This window comes from Alternaria dauci, chromosome 1 (assembly GCF_042100115.1).
Source record: "Alternaria dauci strain A2016 chromosome 1, whole genome shotgun sequence".
NCBI classification, from domain to species: Eukaryota; Fungi; Ascomycota; class Dothideomycetes; order Pleosporales; family Pleosporaceae; genus Alternaria; species Alternaria dauci.
In genome coordinates this window covers 6,780,484-6,803,768 of record NC_091272.1, presented here as the reverse complement: position 1 = coordinate 6,803,768, position 23,285 = coordinate 6,780,484, and the positions used below count along the sequence as shown (strand labels likewise).

The window sequence follows — 23,285 nt, the reverse complement described above, 5'->3', positions numbered from 1 at the left end:
AAATTAATATATTATTATCCTTATAGGTAGTAAACGTTACTTAGTAAGCGTCTTAATGTATTATATAAGCTCTATCTTATATTATAGATATAGGGAGAGGTAGCTAACCCTACGTAGCTTTATAACGCCTTAGTGTCTTTAAGCGAGCGTACGTTAGTTAATATTATACTTACTAGTAACTTTTATATATAAGAAAGATACACCTAGCTTACACAATTTAATTTCTTTAATTACTTCCTAAATTAGGTCTATATTAGTAGAGTTATAACGCGTTAAAGTTTGTTGTTGTAGTGTTAGATAGTGGGCATTAACTGAACATAGGCATTACGCGCACGGACACGGTAGTCGCTTTCGTCATAGCATTAATCACAACTTCTTGACCTGAGCGCTATTCGCGGTCGATATAGAACTATAACTATGCAGCCTTCAGGTTTGCTTTGACCGCCTCATGGTTGCCTTATCCAAGATAGCCAAGCCCTCGATCTCGTCATACCAAAATTTCTCTCGCTTCGCTACGTTCCGCGAATCCAGCCACCAACTCCGATCTAGGCAGAGACCTCTGAACTCACGACACGCAATGAGCTCACAGCCATCATATCTGATTATCGGGGCTGGAGTGTTCGGTGTTTCCACTGCCTATCATTTGATCAAACGATATCCCGATGCTTCCGTGCAATTAGTGGACCGAACACCATACCCCTGTCACCTTGCCGCGTCTTGGGACTGGAACAAAGTCGTGCGCGCCGATTATGGAGATATCTTTTACATGGAGAAAGCATTGGAAGCTATACAATTATGGCGAGAGGACTCGCTCTTCAAACCGTTCTACCATCAAAGCGGCATAATCAAAATCAACAATTCCAATCTCGGTAGAGACACACTGGAAAACTATGAGAAGCTCGGCGTCAAGGTCAATGCAAAGATCGTAAGCCCAGACAGCTTCAAGGAGGAGTACGGCTCCTTTTTCGATCATACCGACTTCTTGAACGCCACGGACGTGTTTGTGAACAAGGACAGTGGATGGGCTGAAGCTGCCAAAGCACTTACTGCCTATACTGATGCAGCGATTGATTCAGGTGTCAAATACACAGCAACAGAGGTCGATGCCCTGACATTTGGTGCTGATGGCAGATGCACCGGAGTTCTAACCAAGGACGGCACCAATATCACAGCAGACCGCATTGTTCTAGCCACAGGTGCAGGAACTGCAAAACTGCTCGCCGACAGTGCACCCGGCAGAAAAGAACTACAAGTGGATGGCCGTCTCATGGCCGGAGCCGTGATCACTGGTATCGTCAACCTTGACCAGAAGGATGGACAACGATATACCGAGATACCAGTCACTGTACATGGCGTTCCACCAACACGTGGTAAGACAACCCGCATCCTTCATATGGCATGATAATGACGCCGGACAGGAGAGGTCATGCCATTGACAGCACCTTTATCCGAGAAAGAGCCATATACGGTCAAATTCTGCAGAGACGAAGCCTACAAAAACACCATCAAACACGAGGCATCGGGCCAAGAGTTCTCCTCCCCACCGGATGAGCCTGACCAGGCCGAAAGGCAACCCAATGAAGGACTGAAGAAACGTCTCGATCTCGTCAAAGACGGCATACTGGGCGAGCCAGGGAAGAGTGTCAGATTCGACGAATACCGTGTCTGTTGGTAAGTTGCATCTCGTTCTGACCCTCTCGCTCTATAATGGCAGTTCCTACCATGCAAACAGTCTGTTGGTGGAGTAATGGACTGAGTATATCTAGGGACGCTGTGACCCCTACCCAGGATTTCATTATCACACCGCAACCACACTTTCAGGGTCTGTACATCGCAACAGGAGGTTCGTTCCATGGCTGGAAATTTATGCCTACCATTGGCCGCTATGTTGTCGAGATGCTAGCCGGCACATTAGACCCTTCTCTTGCAAAGCGGTGGGCATGGGATCGCGAAAACAATGGGGGCGGCGCACATTCACATCTGCTTCCCAAGATTGAAATTCGTGATTTGTAAGCGTTTTATTTCGAAGATGGCGAAATGACTACCCAAGTAGCGATCCAGCGTAGATGTTACTTTTTTGAGGTCTATGACGTCAAGGTCGAAAATACATATTGATCTTAGTAAATGATCTATAGTCTATACAGAACAACGATATCACAACGAAGCGTCTATTACATAACTGTTGATGCATGAGACGATGTCTTACCTTGTTCATGGGCGTAGGTGACTCTGAGGTTAGGTGGCGATGACGCGTGCCCCTGTCATCGCGCTAGTCCCCTCAACGCGTCGCCGTCGCGTCACCAATCCATCAACCTCCATCCCTTATCGATACTCCGCCCACGATGACGCCTCGGACGCGTTCAAGCAATAGGGACGCCGACTACAAAGTCTACTATTCGAATAATGTGCCCCAGCAGATACACTTTCCCCACAAGCGCAAGATCGTGCGTCGGCCCTCCTCGCCGGTTCGAGATGACGGAAAGCGACAGATGGTCTTTTTGCCCGAGAAGATGAAGGGAAAGAGTGTTTCTATTGTCGCGGACTCGGATGAGGATAGCGATGAAGATTTGGAACAAGATGAAGAGGGTGGAGGAGTTCCAGTTGAGCCGTATGTCAAGGAGGAAGAAGAGCAGCACCTGACAAACAAGAAAAAGGGGAAGGGCGAGAAGAGGAGTAGCGATGTAATGCCGCAAGACAGTGTTGAAGACGAGAAGCCGGTAGAACCGACGTCAAAGCGCAGACGAGCAGTCGTCTCACCCAAGAATCACCGTCGCTCGAAACGCGTGGCAACCGATGCCGATGATGCGAACGATGCGACAGCTACCAAAACCACCCGGGAACGAACATTGCGCCGGCAATCCACAATGACACAACTGATCGATGGTCGGAAACCGCTGCCGGACTCGGAGGAACCAGACTTCAAGCCCGTCAAACAGGGCTCGCGCTTGAGCTGGGGTCGTGGCAAAAGCGAGAACGACAGGAAGCAGCGCACGTTGACGCAGATGGTACCAGACTTGCGAGCACAAGAAGTCGTGTCGGATGAGGATATCGATGAGGCATTGAGCGATGTGGAGGCAGAACAACGGGACAGCCAGACCTACGGTGATGCTGTAGCGCAGCGACTGGCGAAGCAAGGGCTTCACCGGGTTGAGGGCAATGGCGCCAAAGAACAGGGCGCCGCATATGATATTCCAGAGGATATAAAGCAGAATTTGAGACATCAAGATATCAAGAAAGAGCCTACAGCAGACACCCAAGACACTCCCGACGTGGTGTTACAATCGGTGGAAGACGAGGTGGATGAGGACTACGAAGACTGCTACAAACCCACGCAGTTCATCGAAGCACCCGTCACAAGAACGACCCGAGCGACTAGACGTGGGAACGTACCGCGAGCCGCAGCGACCGGAGACGCTTCTCACGTGTCGCAGAAACAGCACAAGACTCGCAAAGCCCGTTTCAGCCTTCTGTCAACTCCAGAGAAGCGGCGTGTTCGCGAGATTCCTTCTTCCCAATCGCCAGCCGATTCGCCCCTGTCGACTCAAGTTTCTCCACAGAAACTGCACCGATCGCCTCTCAAGACATGCTCGAGCAACCCGATATTGGCACCGGAGACGCCCTCGAAACGCAAGCAGGTGACATTCCAGATGCCGTCGAGAACCCCGATACCCCCGCCAACACTGAGAAAGTTTGAAAGCACGATCCAAGACTCTGAAGACGAGGACGAGGGCCTGATCGAAGAAGACCTACCTGTGAACAAACGTCCCAAGGATAGAAGTGGGCAATTGCTGTTTAGCCGGCCCGAATATGCGCCTGGCAGTACCATTGGCGCCGATACTCAGGCAATGCTTGATAAGATCGATCAAGCATGTGCTGATGCGAATGGGGAGGATGCCATGGACGAATCTAGGGCATCGCAGGAATCGGATAATCTGCCCACACTAAGAGGTCACAACGAGCCTTCTCCTGAGCTCGGCGAGCCGAACAAATCCTCAACTGGACGAAGCTCGTCGCACCCCACGGAGTCGGTTACTGTCAAGCAAGAGTTCGAGTACGACTACGACTACGACAACGACGTCAGCGACGGCGACGACGAAGATGCGACAATACTACCCACAACCCAGTCAGACCTGCCAAATGGAGAAGGACCAATTCCATGCGACGCTACCATGAGTACTGAAGGAGAACTACCTCCCCAAACAGAGCAGCTCCGTTCAACGCCTCCAGTCATCGGCGAGTACACTCAATACACATGTCCGTCTACACCCATGGTCATCGGCGATGATTCATCCGATGAAGAAAACCATACATCACCAAATCCAACGCCACCACAATCAAGCAGGCGACAACTACCACCACCTCCATCAACTTCGATCCAGCAATCCGCAGACCCAGACGACTCAGCCATCCAAGTCCCTCGCTCCCCCGAGCACGAGACACAAGAATCGCACTCCAGCAAAGCAGAACAACAGCTCCAAAACGAATGGCTCTCATACTCACAATACGTGCACGCACGCCCACCCGAATCGTCCAGTATGCGCGCAGCACCCGATGCATTCAGTTACGCTGCGACGCCGCGACCTCCTCGTCAAACCCAGACCACAACAGCCCCCTCGCACCAACACCAGGCATCCGCATACCATCCCAGCCAAGCCACTACCGTCGACGAAATCACTCAACGCACTCACACTACACCGCGTCACAAGCGCACTCTGCAGTTTGGCAGCACACACACAACGCCTCACCGCATACCGAGCTCGCAGCCTGCACTATTCTCGTCGCCGAATAAACCGCCGCCGCTGTTCATACCGAGTAGTTTTCCTAGTCCGGAGAAAGCGGGTGTTGAGGGGTGGGGGAGTAGTAGTCCGTTGTTGGATGAGACGGGTGTGGGGATGACGCAGGCGACGGGAGTGGGGAGTGCGTGGGGCAAGAGCAGTCAGTGGGCTAGCTTGGAGGACTTTAGTATTCCGGCGTTGCCGCCGGGGGTGGATGGGGATGGGGATGAGTAGGTGGGTGGGTGGTGGATTGAGTTTGGAACCTTTGCTAAGAAGGACTAATACTACCATCTCTGTACCTTTGCTTAGAGATAGAGACGCTGAATGGATCGATAGTTAGTGATGCCGGAACTTATTGACACGCGGTTAGTTGAGCCCTATGGCGATCAATTGATCATTTTTGTATGATCAAAGTGATTGGAAAGAAGACATCGGGCAGCCGAACTTGACAGTCTGAATGACTTCAAGTCCGGCTGCAAAGCCCGGGGTTGGCGACTAAGCCGCATAGATATCAGAGTTCATGTAGTGTAGAGACTGGGGAACAAGAAAAGCGGAATGGAAACAAGGCTGATGTGCGGACTTTGATGGCTCGGCTAAGTGGGCGGGGCTGATTCAGCAGCGCTACTACTTCTGGCCCTATCATAGCGCCTGTGATCTTACTCGTTCTCTGCCCACGCATCTGACATGACACCAAGACACCGAAGAAGGAAAAACAGGAGCGGCTGGCGTGCTGCATGGTTGGCAGCTCGAGGGCGTTATCATGACATGTTATACATCATGTAATGTAGGACCACGAACTTTCTGACCGAAGGCTATTCGTAAGTATAGCAAAATGGACCTCTTTGAATGTGCATCAGGTCTTCCAATCTCCTGCTCGGTGCCAACGCTCCAATGTTGATCTCGAAATCCAGCGTGACATTCTTGCCGAAGTAATCCTCCGCGAAGACAGGTCCACCCACCTCTCGAAGCCGAACCTGCAAATCGCGCTGTTGCCACTGCCAATAGATGCGATCTAGATTGGCATGATGCAAGTAGAAAAGCGGCTCGGCAGGAGAATTGGCGGGATCGCCGGCCTGTCCTAGGACACCACCAACGCCAAAATGGCCACTGCCATGGATGTTAGGGGCAAAAGTGGTCTTCGAGCCTTGCATCGTGCGGTCAAAAGTCACGAAATCTGGTGCTTCAAGCTGAGCTTTCTCCAGTTTCGGGTCTGCCCAGGTGTTGAGGAGAGTGGGCATGAAGTCGCGACGCAGGCAAGATGGTGGACCTGGATAGTTCACCATGAATTTATCGGCAGTGAATGGACCAGTCTGAACGCAGCCGCCGCCAGTCCCTCCGGTGAGGTTGAGGAAGTTTTGCTCGGGCGTAGGCTCAACCTTGACACCATTGCCGCCAAATCCGGTATCGGGTTGGAAAATTTCGGAATCGTAAGGACGGGTAGAGGTAGGATTCTGAGGCTCCGCATCCAAAGTGTAATCCCAGTAGGGCTGGGCCCCAGTATAGCCACAATCCTCACGAAGAGTTTTCTCGCATGTGGCGATAAAGTAACGATGCCATTGCAGGAAATGTCCGACAAAATGGATGTGATCATTCTGGTCGACGTGGATAGCCTGAAAATCGTCGAATCGATTGATAGTGCCCGGAATTCCCGACTTGGCTTTCTTGGTGGTCAAGCAAAGGACGGCATTGATGTAGTTCCTTTTCTGAGGATCCGATAACTGCCTCCTATGACGTCTGCGTCAGCAAAAGCGGATCGTATGCCAAAGTGGGGCTGTCTCACCATTCCAGCCGTTTGATAGGGTTTGTGCACGCGGCAGAGTTTGTGGTAGGAAGCGCTGCTGTAATTGACAAAGATGCCAAGCAAAGCGATGAAACAATGAGCTGAAGCTTGACCATGGTGCCTGATGAACTTGGTGGATCGGCTATCAGCGGTACTTGCCAGCGGTACAGACGGTTTCCTGCTCATCATTCCTGGTACGACGAACTTTGAGGTTCTTATGCGTTCTTCAATCAATCCAATTGTGCTGACCAGCGTGCGTCCACGCCTCCCTTGGGCCTTCGAATACGACAAGCTAATGCGCGGCGCTGCGATGCAGTCTCAAGCGCAGCAAGCACCGAATCTGTATTTGGATTTACGCTTTTGCATTCTGGTGGAGATACTAGGGTCCGGGGGTCTCCACAAAAGCGATTCATGGTCTACGCCCGCCAATGTGGCACAGGATATGTTGAGTCGACAGGATGCAATTTGGCCACCGGAATATAGAAACCGACAATCTGCGTGATTCAGTAAACACGTGGTGGCTTGATTTCTGATGTCGAGCCTGAGGATGTGATGCATGCGGCTCTGCTTGTACGCGAAGAGAGGTGTCGTGCTGAAGCGCTCTAAACAATGGGTGGCGGGTTCGACGTGGAAAAGTTATTGCGTGTTGTCGCCCACTGGTCTGTTCGCCCCTAGGTGAACACGTTCTCCGTCTGATTGGATCTTCGAGGATGGAACGAGTCTGGTCGCATGCAATCGGCCGGCAAAAGCAAGGGATGTAAGCAACTGCATCCTGCAGGATGTTAGGCATCATCGGCATTTTATTCCGCGTGTGCCGATGTTGCGAATGCGGCAAGAGAAAACTATAAACCTGGCGACTGACTGGAAGGGCTGTATGAGAAATAAGCTTTTGGTGTGATGGTTATCTTGTCACTATCAACCAGCGGTATGCACCCGCGGAGTGAAGCAAAGCATGGTGCTCCACCAGGCCGCCCGCTCTCCGAGTGACTCGTTCGAACCGACCGTCGCAGGTACAGTGACGGATCGATCGGATATTCCAGAATTGATAGCTCTAGTATTGCGAATGCGAATTCTTGAAAACGGACAGGAAGTGACAGGTTGAACCTGCACTCAATGGAGGATGCGCGTGTTGTCCCATGGGAGATGCGGGTCGATGTTTGATCGTGCGCCACGCTGGGGAAGGGAGGGATTTGCCTTGGGGCGCTTCGCGTGACTCAATTGGGACTAGAGCATGGAGGCGGTCTTGGCAGATCATCCCTTCGTCTTCGATCGTACCTGCAAGATCGTCCACAGTCAGAATCATTCGATCCATTCCAGATGACTGGACAACGTTGTCATCTCAGCAAGATTGCCTGTCGTGCGGTCAATGGATCACCTCGTCGATTACTATACTCCATGCTTAGGGCGCCAGAAACCTTGTAACGTCAAGGAATTCACTGAAAAAGCTACTCAAACCAGATCACCCTTAGGGAGCGGCAGCTCGCTGAACCCTATGACTACTTTCGATACAAGCTGCAGTATAGGCCGCACACCATGGCTTTCGCGACGCCGTAGGATTGGTGGATCGTTCATCTCATTAGATCTCTTTTCGCTTCCGTTCACATGGAATGCGCACGACTCACGGTAGACGAGGCCTTATACGGCGCAGTTGACAATCTACTGTATCTTATAATCAAATACATGAGAATGCGTTCTAGCAGTATTGCCCAGATCTACGCGCGCAGTTGGCTGGCACAATGGGAGCTGACAATACCCACATCACGTGGGATGATGGCTCACGCCAGCTACCGGTGCTCATTACTGTCGCGGTGCTTCTTTTCTTTTCGTTGATAGCAATCTCACTCAGACTGTACTGCCGTGCAGTACTTGTCCGCCATGTGGGGTTGGACGATTACTTCATGTCGACCGCCTTGGTAGTCACGATCGGGCTGAGTATCCAGAGTGGACTACAAATCAGTTATGGTACTGGGTAAGTCAGAATAGCCTGTACTATCAAAACCGCCACATACTAACAAACGTAGACGAAGGTCCAAAGATCTCCAGTTCGATGATATTCTGGTACCGACCCTCAAGCTCTGGTGAAAATACTTATGCTGTTACTCGCCGTCTTCTTTTGCTAATCTTACGTCTGAGTAGGTATGTCTACCAGCTGTTCTATCCATGGGCACTGTTCTTCGTCAAAGCCAGCATTCTCGCCTTATACCATCGCATCTTCACGCATCATAACTTTCGACGCTGGGTTTACTATGCGGCCGGCTTCATCGTCATACAAACCATCACCGTAACCTTCGTCAATATTTTTGAATGCGGCGCCAAACCATCACGGGCGTGGCGCGCCGAATTTCCGGAAGGCTGTATCAATATGTCGAAGATGTACTTTGCCAATGCATCGGTGAATATCATCACCGATGTGATTATCTTGGTGATGCCGCTCAAAGTGTTCAAACAACTGAACATGCAACCACGAAAGCGTCGTACGTCAACCTGTATGCCGTTGTTGGGCGAAAATGAACAACTGCTGACCATGAGATACAGTCGCGCTCACGGGAATCTTCATGGTGGGATGCGTTGCCGTGGTAGCCTCTGTCCTGCGTCTCTACGCTCTCCACATCTACACGGTGACCGATGATGCCGGATACGATGGCATTTTCGTACGTCTCCTCTAGATCATACACAGAGATATCGCAGATCAACTAACACTATTCTAGATCCTTCTCCTCTCCCAGATCGAAGCAAATGTCGCCATGATGTCTGCCTCCGCCCCGGCTTATCGCCCTCTCTTCGTGAGGTTTTTCTCCTCTTCGTCCTCCGCCCCTTCGAATCAGCTCACCGGCGGGTACCCCACATTCACCAGCGGCGGCGCCGTATACGCCAAAAAGAAAGCTTCACGAGACGAGATTGAGTTGTTTTCCATTCTATCAGCGGGAAAGAGGACGAGCCGGAGCCATCTCAGTCCATGCGGCGTCAGGAACTCAAGTGAGGAAAATATCTTGAGTGGTGAGGGGATCAGGAAGACAGTCGATGTTAGCGTGATCGAGGAGGAGACAGAGAAAGAGAGGGCACGGGCGAGAGACGAAGCGAGAAATAGTGATGACCCGGCGGATTGGCGGTGATTTGGCTTTTGAAACACTCATGAAGAGGCGATCAAACAGGACGATCGTTGAGACAGGCTTCAGTTCTCGTTCGTGGGATTAGACAGGGTGGCATTTTGTTCTGGCATATGTAACATATAACGACTGTTGTTGTCTATCTTGATGCACACTATTCTGAAACCGAAAGGCTTGTTATCTTTGCCCATGTGTACTGGAGACACCGCGACATCAACAAAGAGGCTCTAGTGTTTGAACCCAAGCGCCACATAATTTTCATTGCTCGCATTTTGATAAGCTTCCACAGCGGATGTGCATGGGAAAATACATCACAACGGGAGGCAAGCATTCAAAAAAAAGGTACCTAGTTGCATGGGCTGGCATGTTAAGCCAGTAGATAATATTTGCGCAGAGATGATATGTTGGAATGACCAAACCCATATATGACCCATATATGGCTCAACAACCCCAAGTCTTAGAATGGTCAAGAGTTAAGCCCCCGTCCGGGAAAAGCTCAGAAGAACCTTCAAAAGTAACTGGATTGGGGCATGTCATTGGAGACCTGTGACATGCGCATATTCCAAAGCGTACGATTTTGAGACAGATTCCCACCAAGAAACACGAGATTGTGTTCTCGGCCGAGTAGTGTGTATACTGCCCAGCCACATGAACATATGTCTTTCTTCATTTAGACCTCAACTCATGTATCGACGCGGCGATGGCTTCGATAGGGACTTGAGCGTGTCAACAAGAAGCTGACATCCGCTATTCCCTTGTGGTTTTAGATTTGTAGAGTTGAAAAAGACCCAGCAGGCACACCCATTACTTTGTGATATAGTTTTTTTTTTTGGAAGCGGCAGTCACCATCAGCTGGTATGAAACAGTTTTGAAGAAGTTTGAGGAATAGTTGAGTTTGAGACAAGACGTTGAGCCACCCCGAGATATGCTTTTACATGCAATGCGCGGCATCCGTTTGTCTCCACTGGCAAGTCCAACCAAGCTAGAAGTACCATGCCCTCTTTTTGCACCGAGGTGAATAGTGCAAGGTTGACCCAACAAGCTGCACATAACGCGTGGTGGCGGGTTTTTTTTTCGTGAGGCAGCCGAGCACAAAACCTCCTCATCGACCCAAATTGTATTAGTTTTGTTCTCGCGCAGTGCATCATCGTATTCTCTTAGTCCTTTTTTGACAACCTGTAACAAGACACAGCAGCGCAATTCATTCCCCTTCTTTCAACTGTTTCCCGGAAGACAGCAGGCACCATACAAGGGATACCTATCGGTTTTAGAGACGGGCCGGACAGAGTAGCAAAGCCATAACAGTGATGCAAGGTTACAGTTTTCGAAGAAAGCAGAGGACCATTTAGTGTTTAACCCTTCATTTTGGAGAAAATAGAGAAAAGTGTAGAGTGTAGGAGTGCAAGTCCCAATGCCTCAGAGGTAGACTTTTATGCACTCCACCACCGCACATTCCATTTCGTCTCTGTATTCTTGACAGAAGGTCCAGCAATCCAGCAATCCATACTCTCTGTTTGTTATTATTCGGAAAAAGCAAATATCCGGCTGACATGTCGATTTTTTTGGGGGGGGTTTCAATGTCGTTGGAAGAGAACAAGCAACAGCGGAATTCATGGGAGGATCTCATCTTTATTTCGAAACGAGCAGGGCTCATGAATCGCTTGTGGTCTTTTTTTTGAGGACGTTGTCGAGAAAGAATAGGGCGTCTGATAGCTTGGGAGGAGGAAAAAAGTTTCAAAGTAGGTAGGGTTTTTGAATGAAGCTCGACGACACAGGAGAGCGAAACACCATGACAAACTTTTGAATAACCTTTTCTTCCGAGGAAAAGAGGAAGACCAGGCACCATCAAGAGGTAAAGGATGAGTATTTGGAGTAAATCAGAAAAATCTGAGGAATATAAGAAACCTCCCCTGGAGCCGCCCCAAAGCCATCCTTTATACTTCCCCATCCCCCCCAACGCACGTCCCCACTACATCCCCCCATCTTCTCCACCACACGCATCCTCACATTCACCAAACCTAAGACATCGTCATAACAAAAAACGTTATTCTCATTCAACATACACATATCCCTAGAACGAAGCAGAGATTGTTGAGATTCATACGCAGCACCAACCAAACCTTGACTTTGGTTTCCAGACCAGTATATTCCACATGGCCCTCTTTCATATGTCATCATAAAAACGCCAGTATGCGCATCGTCCACCTTCTCCTTCTCCCTCCATCATAAATCTCTGCGAGCTGCCTAGCAAGCAAAACGCTCAACGAGTGACTTTGTGGCCGTCAAATGAAGACAACTGAGAAAAAAAAGAAGTAGACCAAAAACTCCCATAGCCACTCCGCACCTTTGACCAGATAGGACGTCATGTTACGCCTTTGAAGCACCATATACATATTCCCGATGCAAGGTATATATCCGCGGAAAGAAAAACAAGGTGGGGAGAAAAGCGAAGCAGGCACGCACACACTTCAGCCCAGGAGTTTATCCTTGGGTAGACGCTTCAGTGCCGCCTCAACATCCTTATGATCCACGACAACACCGCTCTCGGAACAACGAGCCTTGGCCCGCAATTCAGAGCAAAGGTTATCAATGTCAATCGTGCCATCCTTGAAATCCGGTCGACTCGACAATTTATCCCTAATACCAACGTTAGCACATAACCCCTCCCCTTCGTTTCCAGATATACATACCAAATCTTATGACAATTCAACAACGAATTCGTATCCTCGCCCGGCACAACCTCATCCTCACCGTCCTGAATCCGCTCAATCTCCTCGAGCGGATTCGACTTCTGCACCGCAGCCGGCGTATCACCAAAGTGGAACGGCGACGCGTATCCCGTGTTGAGAAACGCATCGTTGAAGAAGCCATTCGTAAAGTCGTTGCCATCGCCCACAATCGCACTCTGCGTGTCGCGGTACTCGCCGAAAAGCATGGGATCGAATTGTCCGCCGTTTTGGTTCGCAAAGTAATCGATGCCGTTGAGGGGCGCGGGCGGCGATGCGGTTGATTTGTTATTGTTGGCGTTGGAGGAGAGCGCGGGTGAAAAGACTGCAGGAGAAGGTTTGTCGTCAGATGTGGACATCGCACGGGGCATGGGATTACGAGGGTTGCCGCAGGCCATGTTGAGCTTTTCGCAGAAGAGAACCTCACCTTCCGAGTTTCCGTGACACACATATCCGTCCTTGATTGTGTCCGCCTGCTGCGTCGGCGAGGTATGACTTGGCTCTGGCGTCGTCCCGCACGACGAGTCCTGGTTGGTGGGCGATGTGGACGAGTTGGAGGGAGAGTCGGAGTGGCTGGACGAGCCGCTGTTGAACTGGAAGACGCGTGATTGCGAGCCAGTGGAGCTCTCGGTGTTGCTGCGGGGAGTGTCGTGGTTGTTGGACTTGCTGCTGTCGAAGCCGAAGAAGCCGTTCAGGCTGCCCGAGCGCTGGCCGTTGCCCGTCATGGCGCCAGGAGAATTTGTGAGCTGGTCATTAGCCTTGGTAGCCGGGCTAAGGGCAGCGCCGGTGCTGTTGTGTCGACTTGATGCATTCGTCGAAACCGATGCAGGCTTCTTGGCCAGAGGACCGTTGTCGAGGAGCTGAGCGCCCGGGAGTCCGCCGAAACGCGGGAATTCGAAAGAGAAGTTGTTGTTGCTGCTGCTGTTGTTCAGCATCGAGCTAAAGCCTCCAGCAAGCGGTGGGGTGCGTGTCACTCCGGAGCTGTTCATCGAGAGTCGTTTGCGGTATTCGCGGAGTTCCATCTGCAGCCGTTGCACTTGGGCCCGGAGGAGACCATTCTCGTGGTTTGTGGCGTCGGAAGCCTTCTCGAGCTCTTGCACCTTGGTCTCCAAATCCTTGAGATGCTTTTCTTTGCGTTCTCGGAAAGCTCGTTGGGCGGCGCGGTTCTGCGCTTTCCTCTTCTAAAGCTGTTGTTAGTTTATACACGGTAAGCATCCTCTTTTTCACCTACAGTCGTAGGCTCCGAAGTCAACGGCTTGCGCCCCGGCTTCTTCGCCTGCTTGTCTTCACCTTCTCTGCGCTTGCCGCCGCCCTCGTCATCGTCGTCGCCCTCGTCACCCGGGCTCTTCCGCTTTTCGTTTGAGTCGGCGGGCGTGTCGCCAGGCAGCGACCCGATCATGTCGCCGTCTGCGTTGTCAAAGTCGAAGCTGTTGTCTCCGTCTAGGTAGTCGACAAACGGGCTCTCGTCGACGCTGTTGTTGAAGTTGTTCGCGGGCGCCTGCTGCTGCGGCGAGGTGAAGTATGCGGGATCGAGGCTGTCGAGGGGATATTGGAACTGCGCATTGTTGGCAGACTGCTTGTTGCTAGAGCCGTTGTCGAAGCCGGCGGAGAAGAGGTCGTTTGGGTTCTGGTTGTTCGAGGCCAAAGCGGCAAGGAGGAGATCCTGCTGCGTCGCATCGAGGTAGAAGGGCGCACCGTTCTGGAAGTCGTTGGTAGTGCCTGCCATTGCAATTGCACCTGAGGGATTGCGGGGACTGTGGTGTTGTGTGCAGCTCTTGGTAGAGCTTGTGGGTGGTGTCGATGGTACGAGCCGCGCAGTGATGCGGAAGTGCGGAGGGGCTGGCGCAATCGGTCAACCACGTGCGATAACCGTTTTCGCCACCCTAGTGCCGCAGAAGGTAGAAAATGCGGGCACGCGGGGGTACGGGAAGCTGGTATTGGTGACGCACGACGTCTGGCGTAAAGGCGACGAGTCTTCAGAGGGCGGACGAGTCGTGGGCGAGTCGGGGGATGGGGGCCTGTACAAGGCCAGGGCAGTCTGGGAGTGTAGCGCACTCACTCCAACGATGTCAGAGGGGAGTGCGAGCAGACAACGGGCAAGGGAGACAAATTGTGTGCAAGGTGGTCAGATGGTGAAGGAGGAATGGCGTAACAGGTCAATTCGCAGCCTCACAGCCTGGACGCCAGGTCTAATGCCGTATGCGGCACCCTAGCAGCTTGGGTCGGGCGACTTTTCGGAGCAACAACGCTGGCCTGTCACAATGCGGCCGAGAAGAGATGAACGGACGAGCAACGTCACTGATAGGTTGGATTAAACGATGTGACTGTTTTCGCAGAGGCGCGGCGTTTGAGAAGGGCGCAGCTGCGCGTCAGGTTGAGCATGAGGTTCCCTGCGCGGTGATTGATAAGCACAAAGCTTGGAGGGGTAGGGGAAGAACGCCATCGAAGACTTTCAAACAGACCAGTACGTGCAGATCATAGCGTCCTGTTCCTGGCAAGGCACATACGTAGTAACGTACATCAACGGCACACGCCGTCTCTTGTACCATTTATTTCGACGCGGACGACTGCGGTTGCCTCTGGGGCTGTTTTTCAAGTGGCGTTCACACTCTGCAGACGTGCTCGTCATGTTATACATGGAGCCAAGCCATGTTCCTCGCACAGAAACTAGACGTCGACTCACGTCTGTCCACCGAGAAACAGTGCCGTCTTGGGGAGTTGACTGCGAGAGGCGTAGATGCTTCCAGGGTTCTGATTCAGCATCACGCATGATGCGTCATTGTCATGTGCATCACGAGTTTGGGACAGCGAACATCCACGTTTCTTCTCATTTCAAAAAGTCTTTTCCTGACAGGCCAGGCTTCTGTATGCGAATTCTCCGTCCACTAGTGTTGGTGAAGTCGCGCGGAATGGTGCCAAGGCTCCTGGCTCGGAAGAATGCCAAGCACCGTGGTAGAATAGAGAGACTATGATAAACCCGGCCCAAATCTGCATGATGTGCACCTGTCAAAATGGCAGAGGACCCTTAGTTGAACATGCAGCCAGGTGGTAAAGTCGAGGTGACGGTTCACTACCGCATTGAAACGCGCTCACTCGCTAACTAGCAGGGCTGAAGCGTGGAGAAAAAAGGGTCTAGGCTAGGTGGGCCGGTGCCAAGCTCAACGCCTGCCTAGTCCAGCGTCACTGCCTGTCGCGACTTCCTCAATCACTGGCGCGACTTGACTTGCAACAATTCAACCCCACACCACCAACGCCACACCCATCAGAGTCAACGACAACATGGCGGACCATATCAAGCATACGAAGAACGCCATCAATGCCAAGAAGCAGGCAATTGCTGAGGAGGAGGGACTCCGCGCAGGATGGATCGAGGGCGTGAGTTGCGCGCCTCCAAGCCATGGCAGTGACTGGGCTAACACTGCATAGCTCGCAGAAATGGACAAGCTGATTGCCAGCACCGGAAGCTCCGACGAGATGACCGTCATGCGCACCGACATGCTCAACGAAATCGCCAAACACGATGCTAAGCTCGAGCGACTGCGTCCCGAGCTCGCCGCCCTCGAAGCCCAGCTCCCCCAGGCGCCCGCCGAGCCCGCAGGTCCCAAGTTCGATCCCGAAAAGCACCCCGTTTTGCGCAAGGCCATGGAGAAGCAGGAGCCCGAGAAGGCAGTCTCGTTCAGCATTGGTGACATCTGCGAGGCGCAGTGGACTGACAGGTCCTGGTACAAGGCCAAGATTCAGAGTATCCTCGGCTCCGTCTCAGCGCCCAAGTATCTCGTCCGCTTCATCGAGTACGACGATACACTGACTGTCGACCGCACCGCCGTACGCCCTCTGGCGAACAAGCGCAAGCGAGAGGCCGAGCCGGCTTCTGTCGCTGCGCCGCCTGCGCCGGTTGTCTCGAGCGCCCACGTCATCTCGGGACCGGCCAGCATGAACCCGAATGCGCACACTGGCAAGAATGCTGTTCTAGAGGTAAACGAGGACAAGAAGCCTAGTCGCATAGCTAACAAGGGGATTTTGAAGAAGAGGCAGTCAAACTGGGCCGACTTCCAGAGCAAGGGCGCGAAGAAGGGTGTTGTCAAGAAGGAGTCCATGTTCCGCACCAGCACTGATGCTGGCAGCCGAGGTGGGCAACTGTTCCATTCCTTGGTCCTACACCACCGCTAACATTTCACAGTTGGCTTCACAGGCTCCGGCAAGGGCATGACCGAGACCCACAAGCGCCAGCGTTACGACCACAAGGGAGACGCCGAAAAGGACGAGGAGTATTCGGCCGACCGCAAGCGCTTCTGAGTATACCGACGGACCGTCATCGGACACTTTGTGGTATGTGACTGTGGCATTAGATCATTTTGATACTCTGAACCTCTTGCTTACGTTGCCCTTGGGCCAACTCCAGACCTAGGCATGCGCGGTTGTACAGCTACATGGAGTGATCCATGGCTGACCGAGAACCGAAGCTATTCGCTCTGCAGAAGAAGACGGAGCTAACCCGCCATAGGTTTTCTCGCACCACGGCTTGTCACGACATCTGCATGTACCTCGACGAAGTTTACGGCATTTGCATATTTTCGGTATGACTCTTCGGTGCGCACTTTCGTCTGTTGAGCCAGCTCACTAAGCACGACCGCTCGATAGGCGCTCTATACCCATTTCATCTGACATTGCTGGTCAAGCATCTTCGATGGCTAGGACCGGACATGGTGTCAGGTAAGAGATACTTTTCTTCGTTTCTTTCCATGCGGACGTACGGTAGCCACTTGTTGTATGCACCATCTTTGCGGGGTCATCAAGTAGTCGATCATATGCGTAGTGCTGGAAGTCTTTTGTAGGAATGAAATACATGACAAAAATACTTGTGCGTGCATATTATCATGGCCGTGAAGTGTGCTGTACTACAACCCATGCCCTCGGACGTGATGGGCGCGGCTTTGCTCCCGGATGCCCCGCGGTCCCACCAAGACACATGTTCGCGTCTCTTAGCTCGGACCTCACCCCACGCCGCAAGACCTCAGCGACCGCGACCGCGACGCGCCTGTCAACAAACAAGCACAAGGCATGTCGGAGCTGCCCGGTCGAGCTCCTGGACTGCACTGCAATACGCGACTGAAGCATGGAGGCGGACTGGGATGAGGTATGCCGCCCTCGGGACCCAAAAATATGCACCCGGCGACTGGCGACTGACGACTGCACAGCTAGCCATTGCTCAACTGCCGCCCCCAGGACCACATGTTCCCAATGTGCCCATATCTACATTCGCCTTTGACACGACGCAAGAACTGCTATGGACAGGAAACAACCAAGTGAGTACGTTCACACACGATCCGTGCTGGGTGCAGTCCAACTCACACGTTAGCAGGGGCGCGTCACGTCCTTCTTCGGCCCTCATCTCGAACGCTATACCTCGTACCGCGGACATGCGACACCCGATGGCCCCGTCAAGCAGTTTCTCTTCACCGACAAGGGCGTGCTGTCCATCTCTAGGCACAGTGTCCACTACTCCCACCGCCGCGGGCTCACACAATGGCATCTGACGTACGTTGGCTACAGGACGGGCATCAACGACGCACATGGGCAGCGGCTGACTATCAGCGTATAGGAGCGCCGAGTTCAAGGACATGAAATGTATGAACTTTACCTCAAAAGGCACGCGCGAGATTCTGGTCGCAGGATGTCAGGAGCAAATGTTCAAAGTGGACGTGGAAAAGGGCGTGATTACGCATACGGTATGTCGTGTGTTGGGAGAAGCGTATATGCGCTGACAGACAGCAGCTCCCTGCCGAAGCACAGTATACCATTATGAAGCGCGCCGGACAATACCTCTGTGCCGCTACTAAGAACGGCGGTATCCACATCCTAGACTCGAACTCGCTCTCCGTCATCAAAGTCTTCGAGGGACACACTGGTAGCATCAGCGACATGGACGCTAAGGGCGACTTTCTCGCAACATGTGGCTGGTCTCCTCGACAACAGTATGCGTACATGCTCGACCCGTTTACAAACGTCTTTTCCTTGAAGACGCTCAAACAGCTGCCTCCTATCCCATTCCACACGGGCGCAGCCTTTGTGCGCATGCACCCCCGCATGTCCACCACGGCTTTTATAGCATCTCAAAACGGCCATATGCAGGTCATCGATCTCATGAACCCGGACTCGGCCAACCTCCGGCAGCTGAACTTTTACGACTCTTACCTCACTGGCTTCGAGATGGCACCGTCGGGTGAGGCTATTGCGCTGGCAGACTCTAACTCTCAGATTCATTTGTGGGGTTCTCCTACCAAGGTGCATTTCCCAGAATACAGTAATCCCACCGAGACGGCCGATCACAATACCCAACCGCCGCCGCAGATGGACTGGAGCCCCGATACGTAGGTTTATTCACCGTGACATTATGCAGATCGCTGATACTTCCTAGGCCCCTGAGCACTGTCGGTATGCCATACTACAAGGAACAACTGCTCTCGAGCTGGCCTAGTCATCTGGTCTTCGAAGTCGGCGCTCCTCCACCCAAGATCGACAGCGCGATACTCAACAACATGACCCGCACCGAGATCGGCTACTTTGCCAAGAATCCCAGAACAAAGCGCAGGAACCAGGCTGAAGCAACACGGCAGGTGGACAGGGTAAGCGAGTCGTTGTCCGCGCCCAAGTTCTTGAGCGAGAAGACGCGAGCCTCGCAGTCGTTCACCGAACCAGACGCCCTGGCGTCGGAGACCATGGAGACTTTGACTGATTTGCATCTCGATGACGTCACGCGCAAAGATGTTCCTGCCATGTACGGCAACGTAGAGATCAAGTACAGCAAGTTTGGTGTTGATGACTTTGACTTTGCGTATGTATTCCAGTACGCGCTGGCCACGCTGGTGCTGACTTGCTATCAGATACTATAACCAAACACCTTACTCCGGCCTGGAGACGCACATCACCAACTCCTACGCTAACCCGCTTTTACAGCTCTTCCGCTTCACCCCGTTATTGCGAAACCTTGCGCTACAACACACTGCGTCACCCTGTCTTTTCGAGTCATGCCTTCTCTGCGAACTAGGCTTCCTCATCGACATGCTTGAAAAGGCGGCTGGCCTCAACTGTCAGGCATCCAACTTCTTGAAGACTTTCAGCGGCCTCTCCAATGCAGTCTCACTGAACCTGCTCGAAGAGTTCGCACCGAATGTTGCGCTTACCAGTATGATCCAGAACCTCAACCGATTCTTACTCGAAAAGGTCTCAGAGGAGTTCCGGCAGATGCTGCCAGGCCACACCGGACCGTCAGCCATGGACCAGGTGCTGGAAACGCAGGCGAAAGCGAGCATGCGATGTGCGCAATGCAACAACGAGACCATTCGTGGTGGCAAGAACTTTGTGAACGAGCTCGTGTACCCGGCGAAGCATGTCATGAAGAACACACGCATACCTCGTCCTACCTTTTCGCAGATCTTGAAGGCAAGCGTCGAGCGCCAGGACCAGACTAGAGGCTGGTGCACAAAGTGTAACCGGTACCAGCAGATGGTGCAGCGGAAGACGATACAATCGGTCCCTGGAGTACTGATGCTTAACGCTGCTATACAGAGTCACGAAGCGAAGCTATTGTGGTCGATACCCAATTGGCTCCCGCAAGAGATTGGAATCATAGTAGATCAGGGCCAATTCTATTGCTTCGAGGGTCAGGATCTCAAGCTGCACTTGCAACGCGGAGTCCACCAGATCATGGTATACGAGCTCATCGGGATAGTCGCGGACATCAATAGCGGCGAGCACCAGAAGCCGCATCTCGTCGCGACCATCAACACCGCACCGTCTTCGCGAGAAGAGGATTCAGAGGACAGATGGCACCTGTTCAACGACTTCCTCGTCCGCCCTATCCCCAAGGAAGAAGCACTCCGTTTCGAACCAAGCTGGAAACTGCCGTCTGTGCTAACCTTTCAGCTGAAATCTGCTCGCAACAAGATTGACGACTCGTGGAAGGAGAACCTGGACACGTCAATCTTGTACCGCTGGTGGTCGTCTAATCCGCCCCCGCCAGAAACGAAATTCAAGCTGCTGCACGCAGAAGCTGAGAAGCCGCGGCCCGGGTACCCGGTCGCGATCGATGCGGAATTTATTCGTCTCCAGGCTGAAGAAATCGAAATGAAGGCTGATGGCACGCGTCAAACAATTCGTCCTGATCGTAAAGGGCTCGCGCGTGTCTCTGTGTGTCGCGGCGAAGGTGAGCACGCCGGACTACCATTTATTGACGATTATATTGCGGTTACGGAGACGGTTGTGGATTACTTGACGGAGTGGTCTGGTATTTCGCCTGGCGATTTGAATAGAGAGACGTCGCCGCATGCGCCTGTGTCGCTCAAACATGCGTATAAGAAGTTGTGGTTGCTGTTGAACTTGGGATGTGTGTTTGTTGGACACTCGCTTGCGAATGACTTTCGCACGATTAATATTCATGTCCCGCGCGCGCAGGTGGTGGATACGAGTCAGTTGTGGTTTAAGCCGGATTTTAAGAGGAGGTTGAATTTGAAGTTTTTGGCGTGGTGTGTGCTTAAGGTATGTTCTTCCTCTTCCTCTTCTTCTTTTCATTTCCTTTTTTTTTCTTGTTGTTGTGTGTAGCTTTGCTTGAGGGCGATGTTCATGGTGCAAAAGCTGACGAGAAATCTTTTTCTTTTTTTTTTTGCAGGAGAGTATTCAGCAGGAGACGCACGATTCCATTGAAGATGCGGTCACGGCGTTGAAGCTATGGAGGAAGTGGCAGGAATACGAGGATGCGGGCGTCGTAGAGACGATGTTGAATGATGTTTATAGTAGGGGCAGTATGGTGGGGTTCAAGGCGCCAGGAAGTGGGGGTCGTGTTGGAGGTGGTGGAGGAGGGGGGAGTAGGGTGGCCAGCGGGAGTTTTGGTGGTGCTGGTGCTGGTGCTGGGGAGGCGAATGATCCGTTGACGACGCCGAAGAAGGGGGGCAGTCAGTTTGGTAGTATGGGGTTTAGGAGTCCGTTGAGGCGGTGATGGTCGGGGACTGGGTTTGGTCGTGGGGGTTTAGGTAGGGGAATGGAAATGAATGGAAAACTGTTTGAAGTCTTTAGTGCATCGGGAACAGGTGCGAAAATAGGTTGGTTTTCTCGTGATGGGGAGGAATGCATTTAGAGATTGATAAGACACAGTACAGGGGATGTAGACACATATATCTGGTCTACTTCTGACTATGGTGGCGATGGTGATTCTGTAATTGAGATCGATGAGAATGGACATCGATTCCAAAGTTTGACATGCTTGCGATTGATCCCATATGGCTTGACTCTCTGTCCTTTGATCGTCATAGCCACAAGTGTGTAGAGTCACCTCTGAGTCTCCTAGTGGAGGCGTATGGTATGGCAACGATCATTGGGTATGATCATCGTTGTTTAGTATGACGTAAATGATGTCATTCTGACTAAAAGGACGGTTGGTCTGGAGATGTCAAAATCGACCAAAACGACGATAAGGCGCGTAGCTAATCGCAATTTTCCTAATGCGACGTGCTTACTTGACGTGGTGGTTGCTAGTGCGGTTGTGGCATCATGTCAAGTCTAACCTTTTTGGGCCGGAAGGCGTATGTACATCATGATACGTGTGGCTACTTAAGGTTGCGTCAACTCAACTCCCAACTGAACAACTACAACGAATTTTATCTCTTCTACAATCCATCTCATCGCAAAGTTCTTCCAGAACATAACAAAATGTCAAACGAAATCGGAGATTATGGCTGGACCGCCGTCCCAAGGAACCGTTCCAACGTTCCTTCCGCCAAAGACGCTGATGCTCCCCAAACCAACGCGGATGCAGTCGACATCAAAAGCATCTGGCCGGACAGCGAGTTGGCGACGAAAGCGCGTGCATACGCGGAACGCGAATTGCCCACAAGGACGTACAACCACAGCCTCCGAGTGTACGCTTATGGTACGCACTCCGCATACCCAACTCGGCTTTAAAAAAACAACATCTACAACCAAACTAACACCACACACCAGGCCACCAAATCGTCACGCAATACTTTCCTGACTGGAAGTCCAGCACGTTTCTCGAAACCTGGGCGCTGACGTGCCTCTTCCACGATATCGGTACTACATCGCAGAATATGTCGTCGACACATATGTCGTTTGAGTTCCAAGGCGGTTTCATCGCTCTGACCAAGTTACAAGAACTCGGTGCGCCAAAGATCCAAGCAGAGAGCGTTGCTGAAGCGATTATCCGGCACCAGGATCCTGGAGAGACGGGTACGATTAGCGCTATGGGACAGTTGGTACAGCTTGCTACTGAACTTGGTATGTGAATTTCTTCCTTTTGTTAACGGTTTGAGAGACCCTTACTGATTCGTACCTAGATAATATGGGTTGGCAACCCCATCTCGTCAGCCGCGAGGTGATTGAAGCGGTGACACGGCAACTACCTCGACAGGGCTGGTCGACGTGCTTCGCAACACAGATCCGGAAGGAGATTGAGCAAAAGCCTTGGTGTCATACGACGGCGATTCCGGGGTTTGAGGAAGCGGTGGCGGGGAATGAGGTTATGAGACCGTATGAATAGGGTAGGTAGGGTGGACGATCGACTGGTGATAAAGACGATTTCAGCACGCACTTTGGCTTGACTACTTCTTTAGTACCAAATTAGAGCTTTTCAATCTCGTATCTGATAAGCACCGAAACTCAACGAGTCGCTGGTCGGAGTTAAGAATTTTCGGTCTACTCTTGCGCTGCCGTCCATTTCAGTATCGTAGTTGATTACTAGAGATTATCTCGAGCAATTCATTAACGTTTTGCTGTGCGCTCATTCCAGCACGCTAAGGCGGCTAAGCTAGTAATCACACTTATTGAGCCTCCCAGATTCGCAGACGAGCGACGGTTTGCGTCAGCTGGTGTAAAGGTCACTTTT

At 52.0% G+C, this 23,285-nt stretch overlaps 7 protein-coding genes across 7 annotated transcripts; 5 read left to right on the top strand and 2 right to left on the bottom strand.

The window, feature by feature from the left end:
- The first annotated feature begins 381 nt into the window (after window positions 1-381).
- ACET3X_002071 (uncharacterized protein) lies at window positions 382-2,096 on the top strand. The gene is made up of 3 exons (XM_069447433.1): window positions 382-1,370; window positions 1,419-1,671; window positions 1,767-2,096. Exons 1-3 carry the CDS (start codon window positions 449-451, stop codon window positions 2,011-2,013), a joined length of 1,422 nt encoding a protein of 473 aa, XP_069312313.1. The 5' UTR covers window positions 382-448; the 3' UTR covers window positions 2,014-2,096.
- A 246-nt stretch (window positions 2,097-2,342) lies between these two features.
- Window positions 2,343-5,009, top strand: ACET3X_002070 (uncharacterized protein; the record flags this gene model as incomplete). Its single annotated transcript, XM_069447432.1, has 1 exon — window positions 2,343-5,009. One exon carries the CDS (start codon window positions 2,343-2,345, stop codon window positions 5,007-5,009), a length of 2,667 nt encoding a protein of 888 aa, XP_069312312.1.
- Window positions 5,010-5,587: 578 nt separating this feature from the next.
- ACET3X_002069 (uncharacterized protein) lies at window positions 5,588-6,671 on the bottom strand (the record flags this gene model as incomplete). The annotated part of the gene is made up of 2 exons (XM_069447431.1): window positions 5,588-6,500; window positions 6,556-6,671. The coding sequence occupies 2 exons, from the start codon at window positions 6,669-6,671 to the stop codon at window positions 5,588-5,590; spliced, it is 1,029 nt and encodes a 342-aa protein (XP_069312311.1).
- Window positions 6,672-11,705: 5,034 nt separating this feature from the next.
- Window positions 11,706-14,726, bottom strand: ACET3X_002068 (uncharacterized protein). Its single transcript, XM_069447430.1, has 4 exons — window positions 13,620-14,726; window positions 12,816-13,569; window positions 12,353-12,713; window positions 11,706-12,299 (listed from the first exon to the last, which is right to left on the bottom strand). Exons 1-4 carry the CDS (start codon window positions 14,112-14,114, stop codon window positions 12,131-12,133), a joined length of 1,779 nt encoding a protein of 592 aa, XP_069312310.1. The 5' UTR covers window positions 14,115-14,726; the 3' UTR covers window positions 11,706-12,130.
- An 864-nt stretch (window positions 14,727-15,590) lies between these two features.
- On the top strand, window positions 15,591-17,225 carry ACET3X_002067 (uncharacterized protein). Its single transcript, XM_069447429.1, has 6 exons — window positions 15,591-15,763; window positions 15,815-16,363; window positions 16,415-16,517; window positions 16,569-16,717; window positions 16,791-16,965; window positions 17,030-17,225. Exons 1-4 carry the CDS (start codon window positions 15,668-15,670, stop codon window positions 16,682-16,684), a joined length of 864 nt encoding a protein of 287 aa, XP_069312309.1. The 5' UTR covers window positions 15,591-15,667; the 3' UTR covers window positions 16,685-16,717; window positions 16,791-16,965; window positions 17,030-17,225.
- A 175-nt stretch (window positions 17,226-17,400) lies between these two features.
- ACET3X_002066 (uncharacterized protein) lies at window positions 17,401-21,383 on the top strand (the record flags this gene model as incomplete). Its single annotated transcript, XM_069447428.1, has 8 exons — window positions 17,401-17,525; window positions 17,587-17,694; window positions 17,751-17,926; window positions 17,991-18,117; window positions 18,164-18,759; window positions 18,807-19,223; window positions 19,273-20,926; window positions 21,057-21,383. The coding sequence occupies exons 1-8, from the start codon at window positions 17,505-17,507 to the stop codon at window positions 21,381-21,383; spliced, it is 3,426 nt and encodes a 1,141-aa protein (XP_069312308.1). The 5' UTR covers window positions 17,401-17,504.
- Window positions 21,384-22,093: 710 nt separating this feature from the next.
- On the top strand, window positions 22,094-22,940 carry ACET3X_002065 (uncharacterized protein; the record flags this gene model as incomplete). The annotated part of the gene is made up of 3 exons (XM_069447426.1): window positions 22,094-22,313; window positions 22,385-22,678; window positions 22,738-22,940. The coding sequence occupies 3 exons, from the start codon at window positions 22,094-22,096 to the stop codon at window positions 22,938-22,940; spliced, it is 717 nt and encodes a 238-aa protein (XP_069312307.1).
- Between the last annotated feature and the right edge of the window lie 345 nt (window positions 22,941-23,285).

Bases quoted from the DNA above. Each gene is read 5' to 3' on its own strand.
- ACET3X_002068 (XM_069447430.1), bottom strand. From the start codon at position 14,114: ATGGCAGGCACTACCAACGACTTCCAGAACGGTGCGCCCTTCTACCTC. The intron at 13,570-13,619 runs GTAGGTGAAAAA...CAACAGCTTTAG, and splicing joins TGACTTCGGAGCCTACGACT to AAGAGGAAAGCGCAGAACCG. The intron at 12,714-12,815 runs GTGAGGTTCTCT...CTTCTCCTGCAG, and splicing joins GTGTCACGGAAACTCGGAAG to TCTTTTCACCCGCGCTCTCC.
- ACET3X_002067 (XM_069447429.1), top strand. From the start codon at position 15,668: ATGGCGGACCATATCAAGCATACGAAGAACGCCATCAATGCCAAGAAG. The intron at 15,764-15,814 runs GTGAGTTGCGCG...AACACTGCATAG, and splicing joins GCGCAGGATGGATCGAGGGC to CTCGCAGAAATGGACAAGCT. The intron at 16,518-16,568 runs GTGGGCAACTGT...AACATTTCACAG, and splicing joins CACTGATGCTGGCAGCCGAG to TTGGCTTCACAGGCTCCGGC.
- ACET3X_002071 (XM_069447433.1), top strand. From the start codon at position 449: ATGGTTGCCTTATCCAAGATAGCCAAGCCCTCGATCTCGTCATACCAA. The intron at 1,371-1,418 runs GTAAGACAACCC...GACGCCGGACAG, and splicing joins TGGCGTTCCACCAACACGTG to GAGAGGTCATGCCATTGACA. The intron at 1,672-1,766 runs GTAAGTTGCATC...GAGTATATCTAG, and splicing joins GACGAATACCGTGTCTGTTG to GGACGCTGTGACCCCTACCC.